The 21,718-nt window shown below is 37.3% G+C and overlaps 1 protein-coding gene across 1 annotated transcript in view; it reads right to left on the bottom strand.

Annotated features, from left to right (window-relative positions):
- Positions 1-3,360: 3,360 nt before the first annotated feature.
- The window catches only part of LOC306872965 (complement C3-like), a 74,195-nt gene continuing 55,837 nt past the window's right edge, over positions 3,361-21,718 (bottom strand). Inside the window, exons 35-41 of the mRNA XM_079421937.1 lie at positions 21,488-21,577; positions 20,193-20,298; positions 18,562-18,651; positions 18,193-18,273; positions 15,954-16,037; positions 8,362-8,497; positions 3,361-3,658 (exon numbers count right to left, since the gene is read on the bottom strand). Of these exons, the coding sequence (XP_079278063.1) occupies positions 3,517-3,658; positions 8,362-8,497; positions 15,954-16,037; positions 18,193-18,273; positions 18,562-18,651; positions 20,193-20,298; positions 21,488-21,577 (729 nt within the window). The 3' untranslated portion in view covers positions 3,361-3,516. The remainder of the gene's footprint in view (positions 3,659-8,361; positions 8,498-15,953; positions 16,038-18,192; positions 18,274-18,561; positions 18,652-20,192; positions 20,299-21,487; positions 21,578-21,718) is intronic.

The raw sequence follows: 21,718 nt of genomic DNA, 5'->3' as shown, positions 1-21,718 counted from the left end.
AAGGAGAGCAGGTTGTCCTCAGTAGAAATCACATTCCAGGGCCAGGGGCCCTTAGGGAAGACTGCATTTCTACTTTCCCAAAACAAACCTCACTCTGTATGATTTATAAGTGTTTTGAAAAGTGGGGACATGGGTCAATGTCCTGAAAAGTCCCCTTCACCTTGTAATACCTGTGTCATACCTGTGTTATTATACAAATTTATGTCCTCATTTGTCACAAAAACACGCGCGCACACACACACTTTTAATTTCATGTAAATTATCTGAAACAACATTACAAAAGGTTTGGAATATATTTGTCAAAATATAAACAAAATAGACTTGAGCTGTTATTCCTGAAGATGGGTGAAACATTACCATGGCGGAGCCAGAATGTTTTTATAGGGGTGGTCAGGGAGGGGCCAGCAAACACTCAGGGGTGGCACAGAAATCTTCATTATTTCAATATTAAAATGTGATTGACTATAAAGTATTGGACTGTTTTAGTGCCTAAAACAACTGAATACAATTAATTTCCACTGAACTCTAATTGAGATATTTGTGAATTAGATCAAGTAATGCTGAGTGAATATGACAAATTGTGTTTTATTCCCCACCTCCAAGTGTTTTAATAAAGGGGCTCACTATAGCTTTATTTCTCAGTCAGCTTGGTTCTGGTTCTCAAAACCCCCAAAAGCTTGTCCTCTATCATTGCATACTCATTGATGAGACATGCAAATATTGATAAGAACTGGTTAATAAAAAAAAGGCCGGAGGTCAACAGCACATAAATGCCAGAATGTAAAATTAGTGAAAAATGTAAAATGATGTTATGCATTTAAATGGTTTCATTTTGTTTTGTACTTTACAAATTATTAAAAAAAACATCAGCTTTCGCCTTATATTGTGATCTCGAATTGCACAGTAGTTTAGTACATGCTTTTGAGAGACTTTCTTTAATGTGATGCTATACAGACATGAATGCACTAATTGCCTTTTTGGTAATTTCATGAATTAACTGAACAGAACTACATTGTATGCTCATAGTTTCTTGCGCACATTATTTATGATGAAGCAATATAGCATGTGCCTTATATTCATGTAAAGTTGAAGAGTGTGCACAGAGAGCACGGTAAAATAGCTTTCAGGATAGGAAAGTTTGTTTTACTGACATATAGCCTAAAGTTATTCAGCAAAACATTATTTATACCCGTGGTGTATGTAGATATAAATTGCTCATTCTAAGGTAATAAAAACATAACGGTTCATTATGTAAGGTCTTTATACTCCTCTGAAAACGTAGTTATGTATATTATATTCCATTTCTGTCTATAGATAATCCTAAATATTACACAGTGCACCTTTAAGCGCAACAAGCGCGTGCTTTGGATGTGACTGTGAGCTCATAAGTCCTTTTAAGTTGATTGTAGGTGCATATGGAAAAGACAGTTTCTGTGTAGTTCTGTGTAGAACATAAGGACATGTTCTGTGAACAAAGGAATTTCAGTCTGGTCTGTGTCTTGGGTGGGGGGATGATTTCATGATTTCTATCACAGATTTACATATGATGGTCGTGCGGTGCATCTCTTTGACCATTAATCTTGATTACTTGCCCCAAATTTGACAATCTCCTTCCTGCATTGGACTTATCAATAAGTATTTTTTTGTCTTAATGTTGCAGGCTGTTCTGTAAAAGAGGCTTGCTGGTTAGGCTTTCTTCAGATGGGCTGGCGCTAGGGATCTGATTTATGCTGTCCTGTTGCCTTGGGCCTCTGTGGAATTTCAGCTCCTCATGTTTCGATGTTCTGATTGAATCTTAAAGGGGACCTACTATGCATAAATCACAGTTGTATGGCCGCAGTGTGTGAAATCAACCAGCCTAAAATTGGTAAAAATCCACCAACTCATTTTGTTATAATCTAAAAACAATATAAACAGTCTCTCAGAATGAGCTGTTTTAGATTCCCCCTCTGTTCACATCACGGAGGGGAAAAAGTCTCGCACATTAGTGACGCTGTCCTATAGACAAACCCCTGAGTGAGAAGCTGCGGTCCGCCTTCGCCATTACTGACTACTTTCTGTAGCTGCTGGAGATATACAATGTCAGCGCCAAAGAGGCTTTTCAAGTGTTGTGTTTTGGGATGCACTAACAAACATAGGAGTCTCCATAGACTCCCTCCATCTGAGCCTGAGGAAGCTGTGGTTGAGTTTCATTGTCTAAGGAAATGTCCCGGGAAAAAATCGGTAAAGTCTCCAAAACATGAATACCAACGCTTCGTGCGCGAACGTCAGCTCCTGACAAAGTAAGTGATGCTAAAGTTTTCTGTTTTCACTGGTGCTGTCTTCATGAATGATCGTGAATAGGAATGCGGTACTTAAAAGTTGCATATGAAAGCAATGTGAGGTGATCGCTTGTTTGTTGAGCTCATAATCACGAGTGGGACTTATAAAGTTTGTGATAGCATGCCATGCACCATGACACCAGCTATGTTGCTATTTTTATACCGCCGAGCTCCCTTCTGTGTAATTCATAAACGCAAATTTATTATGCACAGTACAATCAAATGACTGACTTTGAAACAGAGTATGTTTTCTGTGAAGATAACCGGCTTGTATTAATAGTGGAATATTTATTTGCAAAGGCTAGCACTGCTAATGCTGGAGCTTGAGCTCTTGAAGTTCAGCCCTCTTCTCCAGGAGCAACAGCTCATTTGAATTAAAGCAACATATTCAATATCAGAGTCTTTGGGCTCATACCTTAAAAGTGCAAATTTTAACAAGCTATAAAAAATATTTGTTGGGTATTTTGAGCTAAAACTTCACATACACACTCTGGGGATATCAGAGACTTATTTTACATCTTGTATAAAGGAGCATAATAGGTCTCCTTTAAATTTGTCTATTCGTTCAGATATCCTACAGTAGTATAAATAGCAGAAAATCCTGCAATTTTAACAGTGTAAATATCATCTATGGCTATAAGAAAATATGCTATTTTCACTTAGTGGTTTTCTTGAATTAGAATATGTTGCATAGAACCACTTTGGGGGTTTTTATATTGCGACAGTTTTTTTCCCCTTTAATTTTACAAAATATCAATCAGGACCTATTTTTTATGCCTGATTATTATTATTATTATTATTTTTTTTTTAATAATATTTAGTCTGTATTTACACAGATGTCTTCCAGATTTACAATCTGAATGGTAAATATTTCAGGGAATAGGGGTTTTACTAAAAAAAAAAAAAAAATCCAGCAATGTTTTTTATGATTATTACACAGAGATACAATTTCAAAGTACTGCACAAAAATAATAATGTTGGATTTGTAATTCAGAATGACAAGTAATTGATGAATGATTTTGCCAGGCACTCCAAAATGAACATTTTACATTTTTATTCAGTCAGTATATATATGTATATATAATTACAACAAAGTATTTTGGATCAAAAAATACTCTGAAAATTCATGAAAAGTTTGCAGGAGATGAAATTTAAAATGACATTTAACTGTAATCCACAAATTTTGGTTATATGATTATGAATCACATCCTTCTTTGAGAAGTCTATACTGGAGAGCAGAGATGCCACTATATTGTTTCCTGTGTTCTGGAGTTTGGCTTTCCTCTCTTGTAGGCCAGTATTCAACCCAAGTCTGCTCTCCCAAGATGTACTGCAGACTAAAAACAACAGAAGGGTGAAGAAAAAACATACATTTTAAAATCATATTTATTTTGGTTTTGTACATTTTTACAACGCTTTTCAACAAATATTTTCTCTTGCAATGAAAAATATGGCATTGGCCTTCAAAATTAAAGTCCAACATATTGGTAAAACAGGAAAAAATGGTCAATGGCAATAATAAAAAAAAAAAAAAAAAATCAAATATGGGCCAATGTATTGGCCTTGGAGCTATATCAGTCTAACACTACTAGTAAAACCCTCAGTGTTAAATTAAGACTCCCAATTTATGTCAGGAGTCACCAAGTTCGGTCCTGGAGTGCCGGTGTCCTGCGGAGTTTAGCTCCAACCATACTTCAAACAGAGGTGGGACTTTCAAGTCAAATCAAGTCTTCAAGTCATATCCCAAGTCCTCAAAGAGTTAAAGTTAATGAGATAATTAAGTGACTAATTAAATGATGATTGTGCATTAGTGATGAACACCTGCTGTTAACAATCAACATCACTGAAGAAAAGAGGAACACATAAGGTGTGTTCGACTTGAAGCGGCACTGTGCAGAATGATCAGTGTATGACATCAAAGTACCGCGAGAGCGATTCGAAAGCTTAAGGATCAGTCTGCTCTCTTATCACTCTCGTGGTACTTTGATGTCATTCTGCGCAGCGCCGCTTCAAGTCGAATGCACCTAAGAACTACAAATATCTTCAGTCACAGCCTTGGATGGAATCAACTCAAAAACAAAAACAAAAAAACACACACGATGCCACCATAATTGTGGTCTAGGTTTGCTTTAGTTGGTCTCTTGACCCTTTTACTAATTCAAAGTAACTTGTTTCCAAGTAGTTGCAATGTTGTTTCACAGCAATCGTTTGTGCAATACTGGATCAAACCTTAGCAGATTAATTTACACTTTCTGCTTATAACTCATGATGAACAAACATCATGAAGTGGTGTCTCTTTTTGGTTTATTGATCGACATTCAGGTGCTACTGAACAGCATAAACAAAAAAACTACTAAACAAACAAAACCACAGTAATGCTTCAGTATTGGGGAGGGGGAATTATTATTATTTTTTTTTTGGCTCAGGCTTTTAGACATGAACATTTATCATAAGATCCTCAACAGTGGTGACAATTTTTCATACTACAGAGCACGATGGGAGTTTTTACAATGGTGTTACCCAGCATGCATTGCAGCATGAAGCATTTTGTTGATTGTCACCATTGTTGAGATTCATATGCTGGTTCTTGATTTCCGTGTGTGTTTAAGTACACATAAAGTTCAGTATTTTATATGCATTAGATATGTTTGAAATTCACTGACCATAACTATTAGAGCAACGGTTTCTTTGCATGCTGTGATTTCATAAGATTGATCATGAACAACTTCAAGATATAAATGAAACCATAGTCATTTTGATTATAATCACACCAGCTCATGATGACTGTCTCCTCATATAAAAAGAGCTAATAGCTATTCACTGTGTAGCACTGATCTCTCTGCTTTACAACAACACATGCATTGCTACAGAGAGAAATCTAACACAAGAGTCAAGGGCCAAGAGCCCAACTAAAGCAAACACTGATCTCCATGATGGTGGCATCATTTTAACCAATAAAACATCAACATCTGATCCTCTGTAATTCTCAATAACAGCAGGTGTTCATCACTAATGCTCAATCATCATTTGATAATAAGTGCTGTAACAGACCCAAATCATCACTGCTGCATAGTTGCATTTTTCCAGTTGCCAAATATGTTAATGTAGTCATTTCTGGCGCTATGGCAATTCTGCGCGGTGTCTGAGATGTTAGCATGTCTTTAATAAGATCAGTCACAAACATGATCCCTGCACAAACTAATGTGTAGTGTCTTATTAACTCACTGTCATGCATTGTGTGCAACACATTTCTTCTCCCTCTTCATTTTCGTCCATTTTCTCCGCTGCTAAAGAAACTCTTAAGCCCCTAAAAAGTCCTCGTCCGTACTCCTAACAAGTTTGACCTTAAGACCTCTTTTAAGGGTTAAGATGCTTTCTGAATTACTTTTTTCTTTACTAGGATTTTTTCTTTAATTTTAAGAGTAAGCGCCCACATTTCTAAGAATTTTCTTAGAATTTTGTCACTAGGAGCTACTTTTTGCATTAAAATTCTTCATGAATACGGGCCCTGGTTTATATAATCCACACTCAGAGTGTTAAAAAAAAGTAAAAAAAAAAAAAGTTAATGAGATAATTAGTTTAATAATTAAACAAAAGGAAATAGTAAGAATAAAAGGAAATACTAAGGCAATTGCATAATTTATTAGTCGCATTGCATGCTGGGAGCCTTGGATGAGTTTTGATTGGTGCTCCCAGAATGCACTGCAACATGGAGCTTTAAATTGATTGTCACCATTGTTGAGATTCATATGCTAATTCTTGAAGTCTGCTTGATAATAACTTAATAGTTTTGGTGCAGAATAAGTTTCTAAAATCTTTCTGATAAATCTTAAAACTGTGAGATCTTTAAGTGCATCATAAGAGCAACAACAAAATTAACAAATAATTTAAATCAGTTATCCAAGCCACCATATGCAAATTATGTTCTTTATTGAAACATAACAAACACCTAATTACATTTTCACTTGGCTTTTTTTCTTCTGCCATAACAATGTCTAAACAATCACACAGTTATGGCAGTCAAAATAATTGTAATGTTATAAGTCAAGGGTCGAGATCCCAACTAAAGGAAACACTGACCTTGATAATGATAATTTAAACAAAACTAAAACATCTAAAGTCAGTTTGGTTAGTAATAAGTGAAGTGAAGTGACATTCAGCCAAGTATGGTGACCCATACTCGGAATTTGTGCTCTGCATTTAACCCATCCAAAGTGCACACACACAGCAGTGAACACACACACAGCAGTGAACATACACCCGGAGCAGTGGGCAGCCATTTTATGCTGCGGCGCCCGGGGAGCAGTTGGGGGTTCGGTGCCTTGCTCAAGGGCACCTCAGTCGTGGTATTGAGGGTGGAGAGAGCGCTGGACATTCACTCCCCCCACCTACAATTCCTGCCGGCCGGAGACTCGAACCCGCAACCTTTGGATTACAAGTCCAACTCTCTAACCATTAGGCCACGACTTCCCCAGAGGGGAAGCGGGGAAGCTGTGAAGCTGGTAATGCTGTTTGTGAAGTTGTTTAATCCTCCTCTGCTGAGATCTTCAGAGATTTAATGTCTTCTTTTATCTTGTGTTGATTTCATATTGTGGCTGAAGTCATTTGTAGTTTTTATATTTCTGCTCTTGTTTCTTTTTTCTGTTCTTGTTTTCTTTCAGTGATTCAGTTTGTTAACAGCAGGTGTTCTTCATTAATGCTCAATCATCACTCAATTATTAAACTAATTATGTCATTAATTTTAACACTGCTTAAGTGTTACTTGTATAATGCTGAGTGTGGATTATATAAAAACTGGGGCCTGGTTTCACAGACAGGGCTTAGACTATTTATTTATTTAGTCATTTAGCAGACACTTTTATCCAAAGCGACTTACAAATGAGGACATAAGAAGCAATCAAAACCAACAAAAGAGCAACAACGTGCAAGTGCTATTACCAGTCTTGGTTAGCCTAACGCAGTACAGATAATTATTATTATTATTGTTATTTTTTAATAAAAAGACATAGATAAAATACAATTAGAATAGATAGTGCTAGAGTTAGAGGGTCAAGTAAAGATGGAACAGATGAGTTTTTAGCCGTTTCTTGAAGATGGGTAAGGATTCGGCTGCTCGGATCGAGTTGGGCAGGTCATTCCACCAGATGGGAACAGTTAATGAAAAAGTCCTTGAAAGTGTTTTTCTGTGTCTTTGGGATGGTACAATAATTAATTGTTCACTTGAAGAACGCAAGCTTCTAGAGGGCACATAAGTCTGAAGTAAAGAATTTAGGTAAAGGGTTGCAGAGCCAGTGGTGGTTCTGTAGGCAAACATTAATGCCTTGAATTTAATGCGAGCAGCTATTGGTAGCCAGTGCAAATTGATGAACAGAGGCGTGACGTGCGTTCTTTTCGGCTCATTAAAGATTAATCTTGCAGCGGCATTTTGGATTAATTGTAGAGGTTTAATAGAATTGGCTGGAAGACCTGCCAAGAGAGCATTGCAATAGTCAAGTCTGGACAGAACAAGAGCCTGAACAAGGAGTTGTGTTGCATGTTCCGAGAGAAAGGGCCTGATCTTCTTAATATTATATAATGCAAATCTGCAGGACCGGGCAGTTTTAACAATGTGGTCTAAGCCAGGAAAAGAAAAAAACATTACTGGTCTGCATCTTGAGACAACACAGAGGCACTGATATATTTTAAGATCAGTCAGTGCAAGTTTTTTTCAGTTAAAATAGCTCGGACTTACACTTTAGTCTGAGACTAGGCTTAAGCCTTGTCTGTGAAACCGGGGATAGGAGTGTTAATTTAAAACTGGGGGTTTTACTGTGTATAAAAAATAAAAAATAAACTATTCATCATAAAATATGTGTATTCAAGTCTGTATTATATGAACTGTAAGAATTTTAAAATCACATAATTGAAATAACATAAAACAGAGGTTTGCAAAAGTTTCGACAACAAATTGTAATGTCACTGAGCACAACACTCTACAGACTTCAAACACATAAACCTCAGGCAAATCATCTTATCTTGAAGACACACAGTGGACACTTACCTTCCCCCGAGCTTTGGCAGGTCAACGGATTTGCCCATGATGAGGTACGATTTGCCTTTCGCTAATCCCAGAGGTTCTCTGCAACTGGGACGAGCCAAAAATGATTTAACTTTCCCCTCAACTTCCTCATCAGTGCCTACAGGACAGAATAGCATTTAGGAAACAATTCCACTGCAGTGCAATTTAGTCTTCTGTAGATAATGTATTGTAGAAGGACAGCTGCATTTAACAGGTAAAAGACTAGTGATGGTGAGATGAAGCTTCATGAAGCTTTAAGTTTTTCAGCCAAGTGTTTTACAAAAGGGTTCATTTCTGGAGGCTTCATTTGCTCACAATACCACCTGTTGGCCAAAGAGTGTAAAACAAGCAGATATATTACAGACAGAGGTGGATAGTCCAGGGGTCAGAACGTAAAAGTCATGCAATATTTTTGTTGCACCCATGAACTCAGCAGCTGATTTCACCAGAGGAGGAACCAAGACATCCCTTTCAAGTCACAAGCAAGTCTCAAGTCAAATCCCAAGTCCTCCAAGAGTTAAAGTTAATGAGATAATTAAGTGACTAAATACATGATGATTGTGCATTAGTGATGAACACCTGCTGTTATTAAGAATCACAGAGGATCAGATGTTGATGTTTTATTGGTTAAAATGATGCCACCATCACGGAGATCAGTGTTTGCTTTAGTTGGGCTCTTGACCCATTTAAAAATTCAAAGTGATATCCTTTTAAGCAATTGCAATAGTGTTTCATAGAAAATATTTGTGCATTATCTAATTAAAACCTTGAAGAAGCAGATGAGTTCACATTTTCTGCTTTTAAATCCCTTGAATGAACATCATGAAGGTGTCTTTCTTTGGTTTGTTGACTGATGTTTATCTATTACTAAACTGTAAAAAAAAAAGGTAATGTTAAAAAAATGGCATCTTAATGCTTAAATATTAGAAAATCAGAAATATCAGCATAGGCTTTTAGAAATGAACACATCATATGATCATCAACAGTGGTGACAATAGTTATTCATGCTGCAGTGCATGATGGGAGTATGCAGCATGAAGCATTTTGTTGATCGTCACCATTGTTGAGATTCATATGCTGGTTCTTGATGTCTGTGTGTGTCTAATTAGAACAAGGGCTTTAAAATTTATATTCATTATTAGATTAGATTAGATTCAACTTTACTGTCATTGCACATGTAAGGTACAGGGCAACGAAATGCAGTTAGCATCTAACCCGAAGTGCAATAAGCAGAGGTACAGGATATACAGTGGCTACAAAATGTTACATATGTACAGAAATATACAGATAAGGCAGTAGTACTATGGACATAATTTACAAGTTTTTAAATACTATCAGTATGATATACAGATGGGTGATATGAACATACTATACAGATGGATTGTGCAGTAAATGTACACTATGAGAAAAAACTATGAACATAATTACAAATGGATATGAATAAGCTATAAATTAAGATATATAAACATTAGTGCAATGAACGTTGAAAGTGCATAGAAATAAAAATGTACAGTACATAGTACTCAGTGTGTAGATTGGTTGTTTTTTTTTTTTTGTTTTTTTTTAATCGATTTAATGACGGGGAGGGGTGAAGAGTTTGTAGTGGTGTGTGAGGGGGGTATCATTGGGCAGAGTTTAGTAGGGAAACAGCTGTAGGGAAAACGCTGTTCCTGAGTCTGCTTGTCCTTGTTCGGAGGCTCCTGAAGCGCCTCCCAGAGGGCAGTAGGTTAAACAGTCTATGGTCAGGGTGAGAAGAGTCCTTAAGAATGCTGCGAGCTCGACGTAAACAGCGTTTTCTCTGGACGTCCTCAATGGCAGGGAGTGGTGTCCCTGTGATGCGTTGGGCGGTTTTCACCACCCTCTGTAGTGCCTTGCGGTCAGCAGCTGAGCAGTTCCCATACCAGACTGTGATGCAATTGGTCAGGATGCTTTCAATTGCACACCGGTAGAAGTTCCGCTGGATGATTGGAGACAGGTGGTTCTTCTTCAGTGTCCTAAGGAAGAAGAGGCGTTGGTGAGCCTTCTTGACTAGGCTGGATGTGTTGGTGGTCCAGGTCAGGTCCTCCGAGATGTGGGTTCCCAGGAACTTGAAGCTGGAGACACGTTCAACAACCATCCCGTTAATGTGGATGGGGTCATGCGTTCCACTTTTCTTCTTCCTGAAGTCCACAATAAGTTCCTTTGTCTTGCTGGTGTTGAGGAGCAGGCTATTGTCAGCACACCATGCAGCCAGGTGCTGTACCTCCTCCCTGTAGGCAGTCTCATCGTTGTCTCTGATGAGGCCAATCACTGTGGTGTCGTCAGCAAACTTGATGATGGAGTTGGATCCATGCACAGGCCTGCAGTCATGGGTGTAGAGGGAGTAGAGAAATGGGCTCAGCACACAGCCCTGTGGTACGCCGGTGTTGAGTGTGATGGTGGTGGAGCAGGTGAGGCCTGACCTAACATGCTGAGGTCTGTTGGTCAGAAAGTCCATAATCCAGCTGCAAAGGGAGGTGTTAACACCCAAGTCTCCAAGTTTAGTGGTCAGCTTGGAGGGAATGACGGTGTTGAATGCTGAGCTGAAATCAACAAACAATATCCGTGCATATGTGTTGTTGTTTTCCAGGTGTGTGAGTACCGAGTGCAGTACTGTGCCTACTGCATCCTCAGTGCTTCTATTGGTTCTATAGGCAAATTGGTGTGGGTCCAGTGTGGGTGGGAGGCAGTTCTTGAGGTGTGCCAGGACCAGTCGCTCAAAGCACTTCATAACAATGGGTGTGAGTGCTACGGGGTGGTAGTCATTCAGGCACGTTGGGGAGGAGTGTTTCGGCACTGGCACAATGGATGTGGACTTAAAGCATGTTGGCACCGTTGCTTGGGTGAGTGACAGGTTGAAAATGTCTGTGAAGACCCCTGAGAGCTGCTCTGCACATGTCCTGAGCACACGTCCAGGAATGCCATCGGGGCCAGCAGCCTTGTATGAGTTGATCCGGCTCAATGCTGTGCAGACATCTGTGGAGGTGAGTTTGAGGGTCTGATGGTCTCCTGAGAGTGTGATCTTGGTGGCTGTCTCCTTGTTGTTGTTGACAAAGCGAGCATAAAAGTCATTTACCTCATCAAGGAAGGAGACGTCTGTGACCGTTGGAGTGGAGTTGCATGGCTTGTAGTCACTGATGACCTGGATGCCCTGCCACATGCGCCGGGGGTCAGAGTTGGAAAAATGCTCCTCTACCTTTAGCTTGTAGCAGTGCTTGGCCTTCTTGATGCCCCTCTTCAGGTTAGCCCTGGATATGCTGTAGGCCTGAGCGTCATCTGATCTGAAAGCAGTGTTGCGGGCTTTCAGCAAGAGCCGCACTTCCTTGTTCATCCATGGCTTCTGATTAGGGTACGTTGTGATCTGTTTCTCTGTTGTGACACTGTCAATGGAGGTATTGATGTAGTCCAGTACAGAGGTGGTATAGATGTCAATGTCCGTGTGAGAGCCACTGGCAGCCTGAGAAGCAAACATACTCCAGTCCGTGTGTTGAAACTTGTCCTGAAGTACAGACTCTGCTCCCATTGGCCACACTTTGATGGTCTTCACTGATGGCTTCACACGGTTGATGAGGGGTGAATACTTGGGGGTGAGAAACAAAGAAAGGTGATCAGACTGTCCGAGGTGGGGGAGGGGAGTCGCGATGTAAGCTCCAGCGATGTTTGTGTAAACATGATCCAAAGTTTTTTCTCCTCTAGTGTGGCAGGAGACATGCTGATGGAATTTGGGGAGCACTGTCTTTAAGTTGGAGTGATTAAAATCACCCGCAACAATAAATGCAGCTTCCGGGTGTACAGTCTGTTGTTTACTAATGGCCGCATGCAGTTCGTTCATAGCAAGCTTGGCATTAGCATCCGGGGGAATATAGGCTGCAGTTATGATGGTGGAAGTGAACTCCTGCGGCAGATAGAAAGGTCTACACTTAACCATGAGAAACTCTAGGTTAGGTGAGCAGTGTTTTCCAACAATGTCAGAGTTCGTACACCAAGCTTTGTTTACATAAATGCACAATCCTCCGCCTCTGGTCTTGCCGGAGTCATCTGCCGTTCTATCTGCTCGGAGCGTGTAGCGTCCGGTTAGATCAATAGCATTATTGGGTATGTCGCTATGTAGCCATGTTTCAGTGAAAACCATGACATTGCAGTCCAAAAGTTTCTTACTATGGGTGATGCGAAGTCGTATCTCATCCATTTTGTTCACCAATGACCGCACATTAGCGAGGAAAATTCTGGGTAAAGAGAGCCGGTGCGGTGTTAGCTTTAGCTTAGCTCTTAGTCCTCCACGCTTCCCCCGCCTTTGTTTACGATCTCGGCGCCGCCTGTGAGCACTTCCGCCCGGCCGAGCAGAGTGCGTTGCCTCGGGTGTTCTGGAGATCTCCGGGATGAGTCGATGATTGGTTATAATATTGTTGGAAAAGTGCAGACCGATATCCAAAAGCTCCTGTCGGGTGTATGATGTTAAGGCAAAGCTGTTCAGTGAGAACAGACCCGAGATGAGCAGGAAAAATACTGCAAAATTGCAAAAACTGGTGAGACGCTGAGCCTCGCAATGTGTTCGCGCCGCCATCTTGGTCATTGGGGGCTGTGGATTTGGGGGCTTGGTCATTATGGACAGTAGATTTAAAATTAATTCCTTACAACCAATGTTGGGGGTAACGCATTACTTAATTACGTAATAATAGTACTTTTTTCAAGTAACTAGTAAAGTAACGCATTACTTTTTAATTTAGAAGAAAAAATCTGAGTTACTTTTTCAAAAAAGTAACGCTAGTTACTTTTTCCCCATTTATTGACTGACAGTGCGCTGTGTGAACATGCTGTTACTATAGTTCTAAATGTGAATGTGCATGAATTCATCCCACTCGCAAAAAACAGATTTAGTATTCATCTAAATGAATTAAAACAGTGAAATGCAAACTCAGAATATGACGCAAACTGAAATAATTAAATATGTTAAACACAAATGTATCTAATCCCATTTTATTAACCAATGTCTTTTATGTTGACCTTTGATGATACAGTTCAGCCATACTAATAAGCAAAAATGACTAGATAAACGAAAAATTGTGCTTCATTGTTTTTTTATTGCCGAAGAGTTTTAAACCTTCTTATCCTGAGTTTTACTTTACAGACGTGAATTTACTTTTCCTTCACAAGATACAGGGCTTTTACATTTGTATTAATGTAATTTCTTGTATTAAAAACAATCAATCCCTGCTCATATTTAAAAAGTAACGCAAAAGTAACATAACGTATTACTTTCCATAAAAAGTAGCTAAGTAACGCAATTAGTTACTTTTTTAGGGAGTAACGCAATATTGTAATGCATTACTTTTAAAAGTAACTTTCCCCAACACTGCTTATAACTGTAAGACCAATACCTTCCTTGCATTCTGTAGTTTCACCGGGTTGATTCAAAACCTGAACATATAAATGAAATAAAAAATTGTTTTGGATGTAATCTGGCCAGCACCTGACGATTATTTAATCATATAAAAACAGCTAACATCTGCTTACTATAGAGCGTTGATCTCAGTGTTAATTTTGGCAGGCATTTTTGATTTAGTCTTAGTCTTTATCTTGAGATGAAAATGCTTAGTAGTCTTAGTCACATTTGTGTTTCATAGTTTTAGTCTAGTTTTAGTCAACGAAAACTCATTGCATTTTTGTCAACTTTTAGTCATTACTTTTAGTCAAACTGCAGTTACCAACATTTATTTTGGTAGCTATTTTATATGTAGTATTCTAACAAAAATAGTCATCAATTTTTCTCTCTTTAGACCAAATCAATTAAGCGTATGAGAAATTTGAATCAAGGATTGAATTGGAAAAACTGGAATAAATTTTCATTTTTTGGTAGAGATACAAATTAAACTTATTTTTCAGATACAGTAGGATTACTTAACATTTATTTAACATCTTTTGTTGGTTAACATTTATGACAGATAATTAGGAATGCTGTCCATTTAAGACGGAAGGTATGCAAGACACGCATTCCATTGTTTCAGATCGCTAATTCGTATTTTGGTAGCCTATCGTCCACTGCGGCTGCAATACTGAGACTAGATATGCAAACACACCTTATCCAATGACAGAGATGCACATTTTGAAGGACAAGACAGTTAACTTAGCCTGTAGGATGTACTTTGAATGTCCCGTAGTTCTCAAATAACATTTTAGTCCCGTCTCATCTTGTTAACAAAGACGCGGTATAAAATTCATCATAGTTTTTATCATCAGATATTAGTTTTAGCTCATCAACGTTTCATCTTAGTCACAGAAAAAAGGTTTGTTGACAAATACTTCTCGTTGTCATTTTCATCAACAAAATTAACAGTTGATCTCTCTGCTTTACAACACCTCATGCATTGCTACAGAGAGTGATCTAACAGAAAACGTCAAGGATCAAGAACCCAACTAAATCAAACACTGATCTCCATGATGGTGGCATAATTTTAATCAATAAAACATCATCATCTGATCCTCTGTATTTCTCAATAACAGCAGGTGTTCACCACTAATGCACAATCATCATTTAATTAGTCTCTTAATTATCTCATTAACTTTAACTCTTTGAGGACTTGGGATATGACTTGAGACTTGCTTGTAACTTGAAAGGAATGTCTTGGTTCCTCCTCTGGTGAAATCAGCTGCTGAGTTCATGGGTGGAACAAACATATGGCAAGACTTTTACTTTCTGACCCCTGGACTATCCACCTGTCTGTAATATATCTGCTTGTTTTACATTATTTGGCCACCAGGTGGTATTGTGAGCAAATGAAGCCTCCAGAAATGAACCCTTTTGTGAACCAAGCTTAAAGCTTCATGAAGCTTCATTTCACCATCACTAGTTTATACTATGGAGCGGCAGCACTTACCACACATTTTACACGATCAGTTGTGCTCAGGATCTGTAAATCATTCGTCATCACCCTCAGTCATCTCTCCTTACTTTGTTTATGTGGTAAGTGAAATCTTATGCACTGTAACAGGCTACAGCTAGCAACGAGCTAACCATGTCCCTTTATTGACTCGTGTTATTTTATTAGAATGCGTTATTTGCTTTCTGTGCCTTTCCGAATACAGGCACCAACCCATCCCTGCACTTCACACCCCCTGTACAGCCTGAAACATAACATTTATTTCTATGATCTGCCATTTTCGCTGTTGTCCTTGCTTGTTTCTTCACAATACATGCAGAACTTCTGACGGTTCAGCTGGCAGCTGGCCTAGAACAAGGGCGGGTTTATGCAAATGTTGGGGGTGTAACTATTAGTGATCCCTACTGTTACCTAACAGTCGGTGTTATGCTCTGATTTGCCTGTTTTTCAGTGGTCTTTTTTATTCACGAGATTAACATAAGAAGGAGGAAACAATGGTGTTTGAAGCTCACTGTATGTCATTTCCATGTACAGAACTCTTATTATTCAACTATAAGGTAAATTCAATTTTCCATCCTATGGCACCTTTAAAGCTTCATGAAGCTTCATCTCACCATCACTATATCAGACACATTTCAAATTAATTTTATGATCAGCGGAGGGAATAATGAACCATACCTTCTTTTAGTACCTGATCCACCCTCATATCATAGATGTCAGAGTCCTTTTTCAGATCCTTCCCCACCACTGTGACTTTATAAACTGTCAAACATATTATATTGTTATCTACATGTAGAAATATAATGCACAGGCCAAACATTTTTTTACAAGAGTTAAAGGAACAGGTCACCCAAAATTGTGATCATTTATTCTCTCGTGTTGTACACTTTTTTGCAGAGCAAAACAACAACCTTTATCCCAGCTAACAGAATTTTGTTATAAGAACGTTCTCCAAATATTCAGTGTTGGTTTTGGGAACATAAAAAAATGATCAGATTTCTTGACGTTAGAGGAATGTTTTTAAAAGGTATGATGTTTCTCAAACGTTCTTTCAACTTAAGTTTGATTTAAAATTTGACATTCTAGGAACGTTGATTTGTAACACACAAATTTCCAGTTTCCTCAATGTTAGTAGAATGTTATTTAAAGGTTAGTATGATGTTCCAGAAACATTGTTTCAATCATTCAAACACCTGCTGTGAACAAGCACTGAAATAAAGAAACATAAGAACACAAACTACAACTTTCTTCAGCCACAGCCTTAGATGAACTGAAGATAAAATACATTAAATCTCTCAAGATCTGATTAAACAACTCCACAAACAGCATTACCAGCTTCACTTACAGTATTACTAACCAGATTTAAATTATTTCTGGCAGACGTCTACAGATGTTCTTATTGAGAATTAACAGAGGTTTAGATGTTGATGTCTTATTGAAAATGTTTAGGTTGAGGTCACCATCATGGAGATTGGTGTTTCATTTAGTCTTGACCCTTGATTTTTGTGAAGTTGTTTCTTTTGTAGCAATTGCAAGTGTTTTCTGAAAACAATTCTGCATTAATAAAGCAGATCAACTTGCATGTTTTAATAGCAGACAAATGACTGCGTTCAAGTGGTTTAAATAACTCAACCAATGTGAAACTAAATAACTTATAACATTTGTTGCACTTAAAATTTTGATGTTTGGAAGTGTATAAATACTCTCATTATTATATATTTTTTTTGTTTAAAATATATTTTGAGTCATTAATACACTCACAGACACCAACATTCAGCATATGAAAAACAACAATGGTGACATCCTTCATGCCAGCATGCATTGCTGCATTTATTTATATATTAATATGTTTTTTATTGTTGAGGTTTGTATGATGAGTGCTGATGTCTAAGTGTGATGTATTAAACTTTAAAATAGTATTGGACAATCTTACAATCATACATCATTGAAACATCTTTTTTTTTTTTTACATTTGATTTTATTATTTCTTTCTCGTACAACATTTCTATTCCAAAAGTAAGTAAAACAACATAAAAGGCAGTTGTTTAAATTACTTTAAAGCAGTCAATTGCATGTTTTCAAAACATATGTTGAACTGCTTTATCAACGCATGAATATTTTCTGAAAATACCTGCAATAGACGCAAAAAAAAAAAAACTGATCTCCATGATGGTTATCTCAAACAAAACATTTTCAATAAGACATCAACATCTAAACCTCTGTTAATTCTCAATAAGAACTGCTGTAGACGTCTGACATAAATAATGTAAATCTGGTTAATAATACTGTAAGTGAAGCTGGTAATGCTGTTTGTGGAGTTGTTTAATCAGATCTTGAGAGATTGAATGTTTTTTATCTTCAGTTCATCTAAGGCTGTGGCTGAAGAGAGTTGTAGTTTGTGTTTTATTTATCTTTCTTTCAGTGCTTGTTCACAGCAGGTGTTTGAATGATTGAAACAATGTTTCAGGAACATCATACTAACCTTTAAATAACATTCTACTAACATTAAGGAAACAGGATGTTTTTATGTTCTTGGAGTGTTACAAATCAACGTTCCTAGAATGTTGAATTTTAAATCAGAATTAAGTTGAAAGAACGTTTGAGGAACATTTTACTTTTAAAATTGTTTCTCTAACGTCAAGAAAACTGGACATTTCTTTATGTTCCCAAAACCAACACTGAATATTTGGAGAACGTTCTTATAACAAAATGCTGTTAGCTGGGATGTGATTCCAATTATTGTTATCAGACATAGTCACTATGAAAAGAGCAGTGTATAACACTTTTATATTGCATCCCAACAGGAACAAACAAGTGGAGCATTAAGGTAGAACAAAATGAGTAAATAGTGAATCTTAATTTCTGGAAGTATGAGAGTCATGAACATGAATTAACACACAGAGCTGAATGCATTTACCATAATCCATGCCAGCTTCACAGGCTTTAATGGAACGATCATCATCTGTGACATGGTTTTTCTTCTGGTAACTGCAGTTTTCTGTGTTTAGAAAAAATTATAATTTTCATACATGCAAATAAACACTTGTGATCACAGACAAATGTGTTTATATCTCCTCATTCACATTTCAGAATAAACTAAATCATAACTTCTCCAAGGCTTAAATCTGGCAATATAGATGGTTTTAGTCCAACTTCTGCAGTCTGTTGAGCACATTACAAGCTGGACTATTTAGTAAATTTTGGACAGATTTGTGGCTAACATATAAGTGGACTGCAAGGAGCCAAAGTATGTATTTTATAAACTATTATTTGTGCCTGATAATACCTTCTGCGCACTGGCACAGGTCTCCCTTACACAGTCTGTATATAGCACCATCCTCCCTTTCGGGGTGGATGAACTTTGTACAGCGTCTATCTGAAACACACACACACACACACACACACACACACACACACACACAATAGATATGAATCAAACGGGCATGATTCATCAAAATGCTAATTAATTCATCAAATTAATCTTAATAAACACAATTGCAGTTAGCCATAAGCACAAAATGTGCACAAAGCGCTTGCATGTGGATTGAGTTACGTGAGCCCAAGGTTATTTGTATAGTGCATTTCACACACACCATTACTTTCAGTTTCGCTTTAAATGAACAAATTTAGGCAAGCTGTTTATAATTCATGTTGTTTATAATAAATTACACTATATTTTCTGTTGGTTTTATACTTGTATTTTTAATTTCTGTTCAATATACCATTAAAGGATTTGTTATGGTGTGAGGGGAACTAAAATGCATGTTTATTACATTTCCATTTAGTCATTTAGCCATTTAGCAGACACTTTTATCCAAAGTGACTTACAAAATATTAAAATAATATCCTTGTTAGACATAGTTTTTGAAGTAAAGAGTAAAGAAAATACTATACAAAACCTATTGAAACAACCAGAGGCCAGTTGCATAAACTTAGCCACCATGTTAAGAAATAGTTTGAACAACTAGCAGTTTCCAATAGGTAATCAGTCTTACTTTTCCAATAAAATCAAGAGCAATCTGCCTTTTCATAACTGCATTTAAAAAGCTATGACCAGTCTTAAAGAGAAAAAAAGTCAAACTTTTCAAAATGTTTGTAAATGTTTCATTGCACATTATTTCTAAATGTAATAAAAAGTGACTTATAAAATTATGTGACTTTTCTTTTTGTCTATCTTCTCTTTTTTCTTTTCTTTTCTTTTGCAACTTACAGTCATGTGGATATTGCAATATCTGCTGAAAAAAATTTGTGACCAAATCTAACTCTTTGAGGACTTGGGATTTGACTTGAGACTTGCTTGTGACTTGAAAGGAATGACTTGGTTCCTCCTCTGGTGAAATCAGCTGCTGAGTTCATGGGTGGAATAAACATATGGCAGGACTTTTACTTTCTGACTCCTGGACTATCCACCTCTGGTTGTTACAAAACCCCCTTGTTAGCTAATATACACTATATTGCCAAAAGTATTGGTTCACCCCCTTCTAATGAACATGTTTGACTACTTTAGTAATTTCTATGAGTACAAATCATAATGTTAAAGCATATAATGATATTCTAGGGAATTGTGTGCTTCTCATTTTACAGCATCAGTTTGGACAGAACCCTTTTCTATTCTAACATGACAGTGTCTCTGTGTATAAGGCACGGTTCAAAAAGACATGATTGATTCAGTCAGTGTGGAAGAACTTGACTGGTCTGCAGAAAGCCAAGTCCTGATCCCAGCTGAACACCGACTAAAGTAGTCAAACATGTTCAGAAGGAGGGTGGCCCAATACTTTTGGCAATTTAGTGTATGTATGGGTCAACGTCAAGAAGAATTTAGTTTATTTTTCAAAGTATTATTTTTAATAATTAAATGGAACTAAATTAATATATTTATTTGAGATGTCTGTGTGTGTACATGCACCAATAGCTCACCTGGTGAGTAATATTCATATATTGTGACTGCAGCAGGTTGTAGCACACCCACATTATGCATCTTGTGCATTCTGAAGGCAATTCGTTCTGTTTCTCTATGCAAAACCTGATAAAACACAGAAACCATAGCAAATGCATTATTGCATGTCATATTGCACACTGGAAACTGTCCATCTTAACATAAGTAATTAGGTAATTAGGGAGGGAAAACATACAGCCATAGGCCATATGTCACATATGTACTTTATCTTGTGCTCATAATATTATGTGAAATATGACTAGTCACCTTTTTCCTATGCCCCATAACACTGTGCAAATTATGGGAGTAACTTCAATTTACACTGTAAAGGTTCACTCTATGAACGCAATAATAATCAAAAACTAGGTACAATGAGGTGACAATATTTTATTCACCCTTCAACCATCAATCATTGAAAGGAAATTTAAAAGTGTAAAAGCATTAACAAATTACTTTCAACATACCATGAATAACTCCTAACGTTCCTCCTTCTATCCGCAGCAATATTAAAGATGTGTTAAATTTAAATATAATTTTGCAACAATTACATTTTACAGCATTAGCGTGAAAACAAACCTGGAAAGAGACATGACGATTTGGGGATAAAAATTAAAGATTCTTAGTGCATTCCAGAGAATTATTCATGGTTTATATTGTAAATTAATATTAACAGTATGTTGTCTTTTTTCATTTACTTACAGCGGAATAAAAAGGAAACGAAAATAATCAGAAGGAAAATAATGCAGTGGGCTGAAAAGAGTTATTCTATAGATATCGTTGTTATGTCATGTCACATTAATATACCAAGCGCAACGTACTCGGTTACTAACGTAACCTCTGTTCCCTGAGGTACGGGAAAGAGTACTGCATTGCTAGACGCTATGGAGAAAAAGTCCTTGTTTCGAGTAGCCACAGAGTGCACCCTGGACGATGCGGCAGGGCGACACATTAAGGTGGGGTGGCATGTGTCGCTCCGCCCACCCCCAATTTCATTTGGGTTATAACATGTCGAATCTTATTGGTGTAGACCCGAGCAATATATATATATATATATATATATATATATATATATATATATATATATATATATATATATATATGTGTGTGTGTGTGCGGTAATACCGCATACTGCGCTATTGAGCCACTCAAAATTAGCGCAAGGGAAATTCCTTCACCGCGACAGCCCTAGTCAGCCAATCAGAATATTTTAGAAATATTAAGAAAAAAAAAAAGCACATACTTTTGAGGCTAATAGAACAATAGTTTGCTGACATACCTTATCTAAGTAGAGGATGAGGGATCCTCGCTCTGACAGCACTTTGTCCATCTCAAATTTTTGAATGTATCTCTCCTTCCCTGTGGATAACTGAGGGCAAGGGAAAAATAAATTATTAATACATGATATGATTAAAATGCTTTATGTCCTATATAAAAAAAATTAAAAAATAAAAAATAAAAAAAAATATATATATATGTGCATGCACAATCAAATCACATTTATTTATAT

The sequence above is a fragment of the Barbus barbus genome (genome assembly GCF_936440315.1).
Source record: "Barbus barbus genome assembly, chromosome: 7".
In the NCBI taxonomy this organism is placed as follows: Eukaryota; Metazoa; Chordata; class Actinopteri; order Cypriniformes; family Cyprinidae; genus Barbus; species Barbus barbus.
The sequence above is the reverse complement of the archived record's forward strand: the minus strand, read 5'-3'. Positions and strand labels throughout refer to the sequence as shown.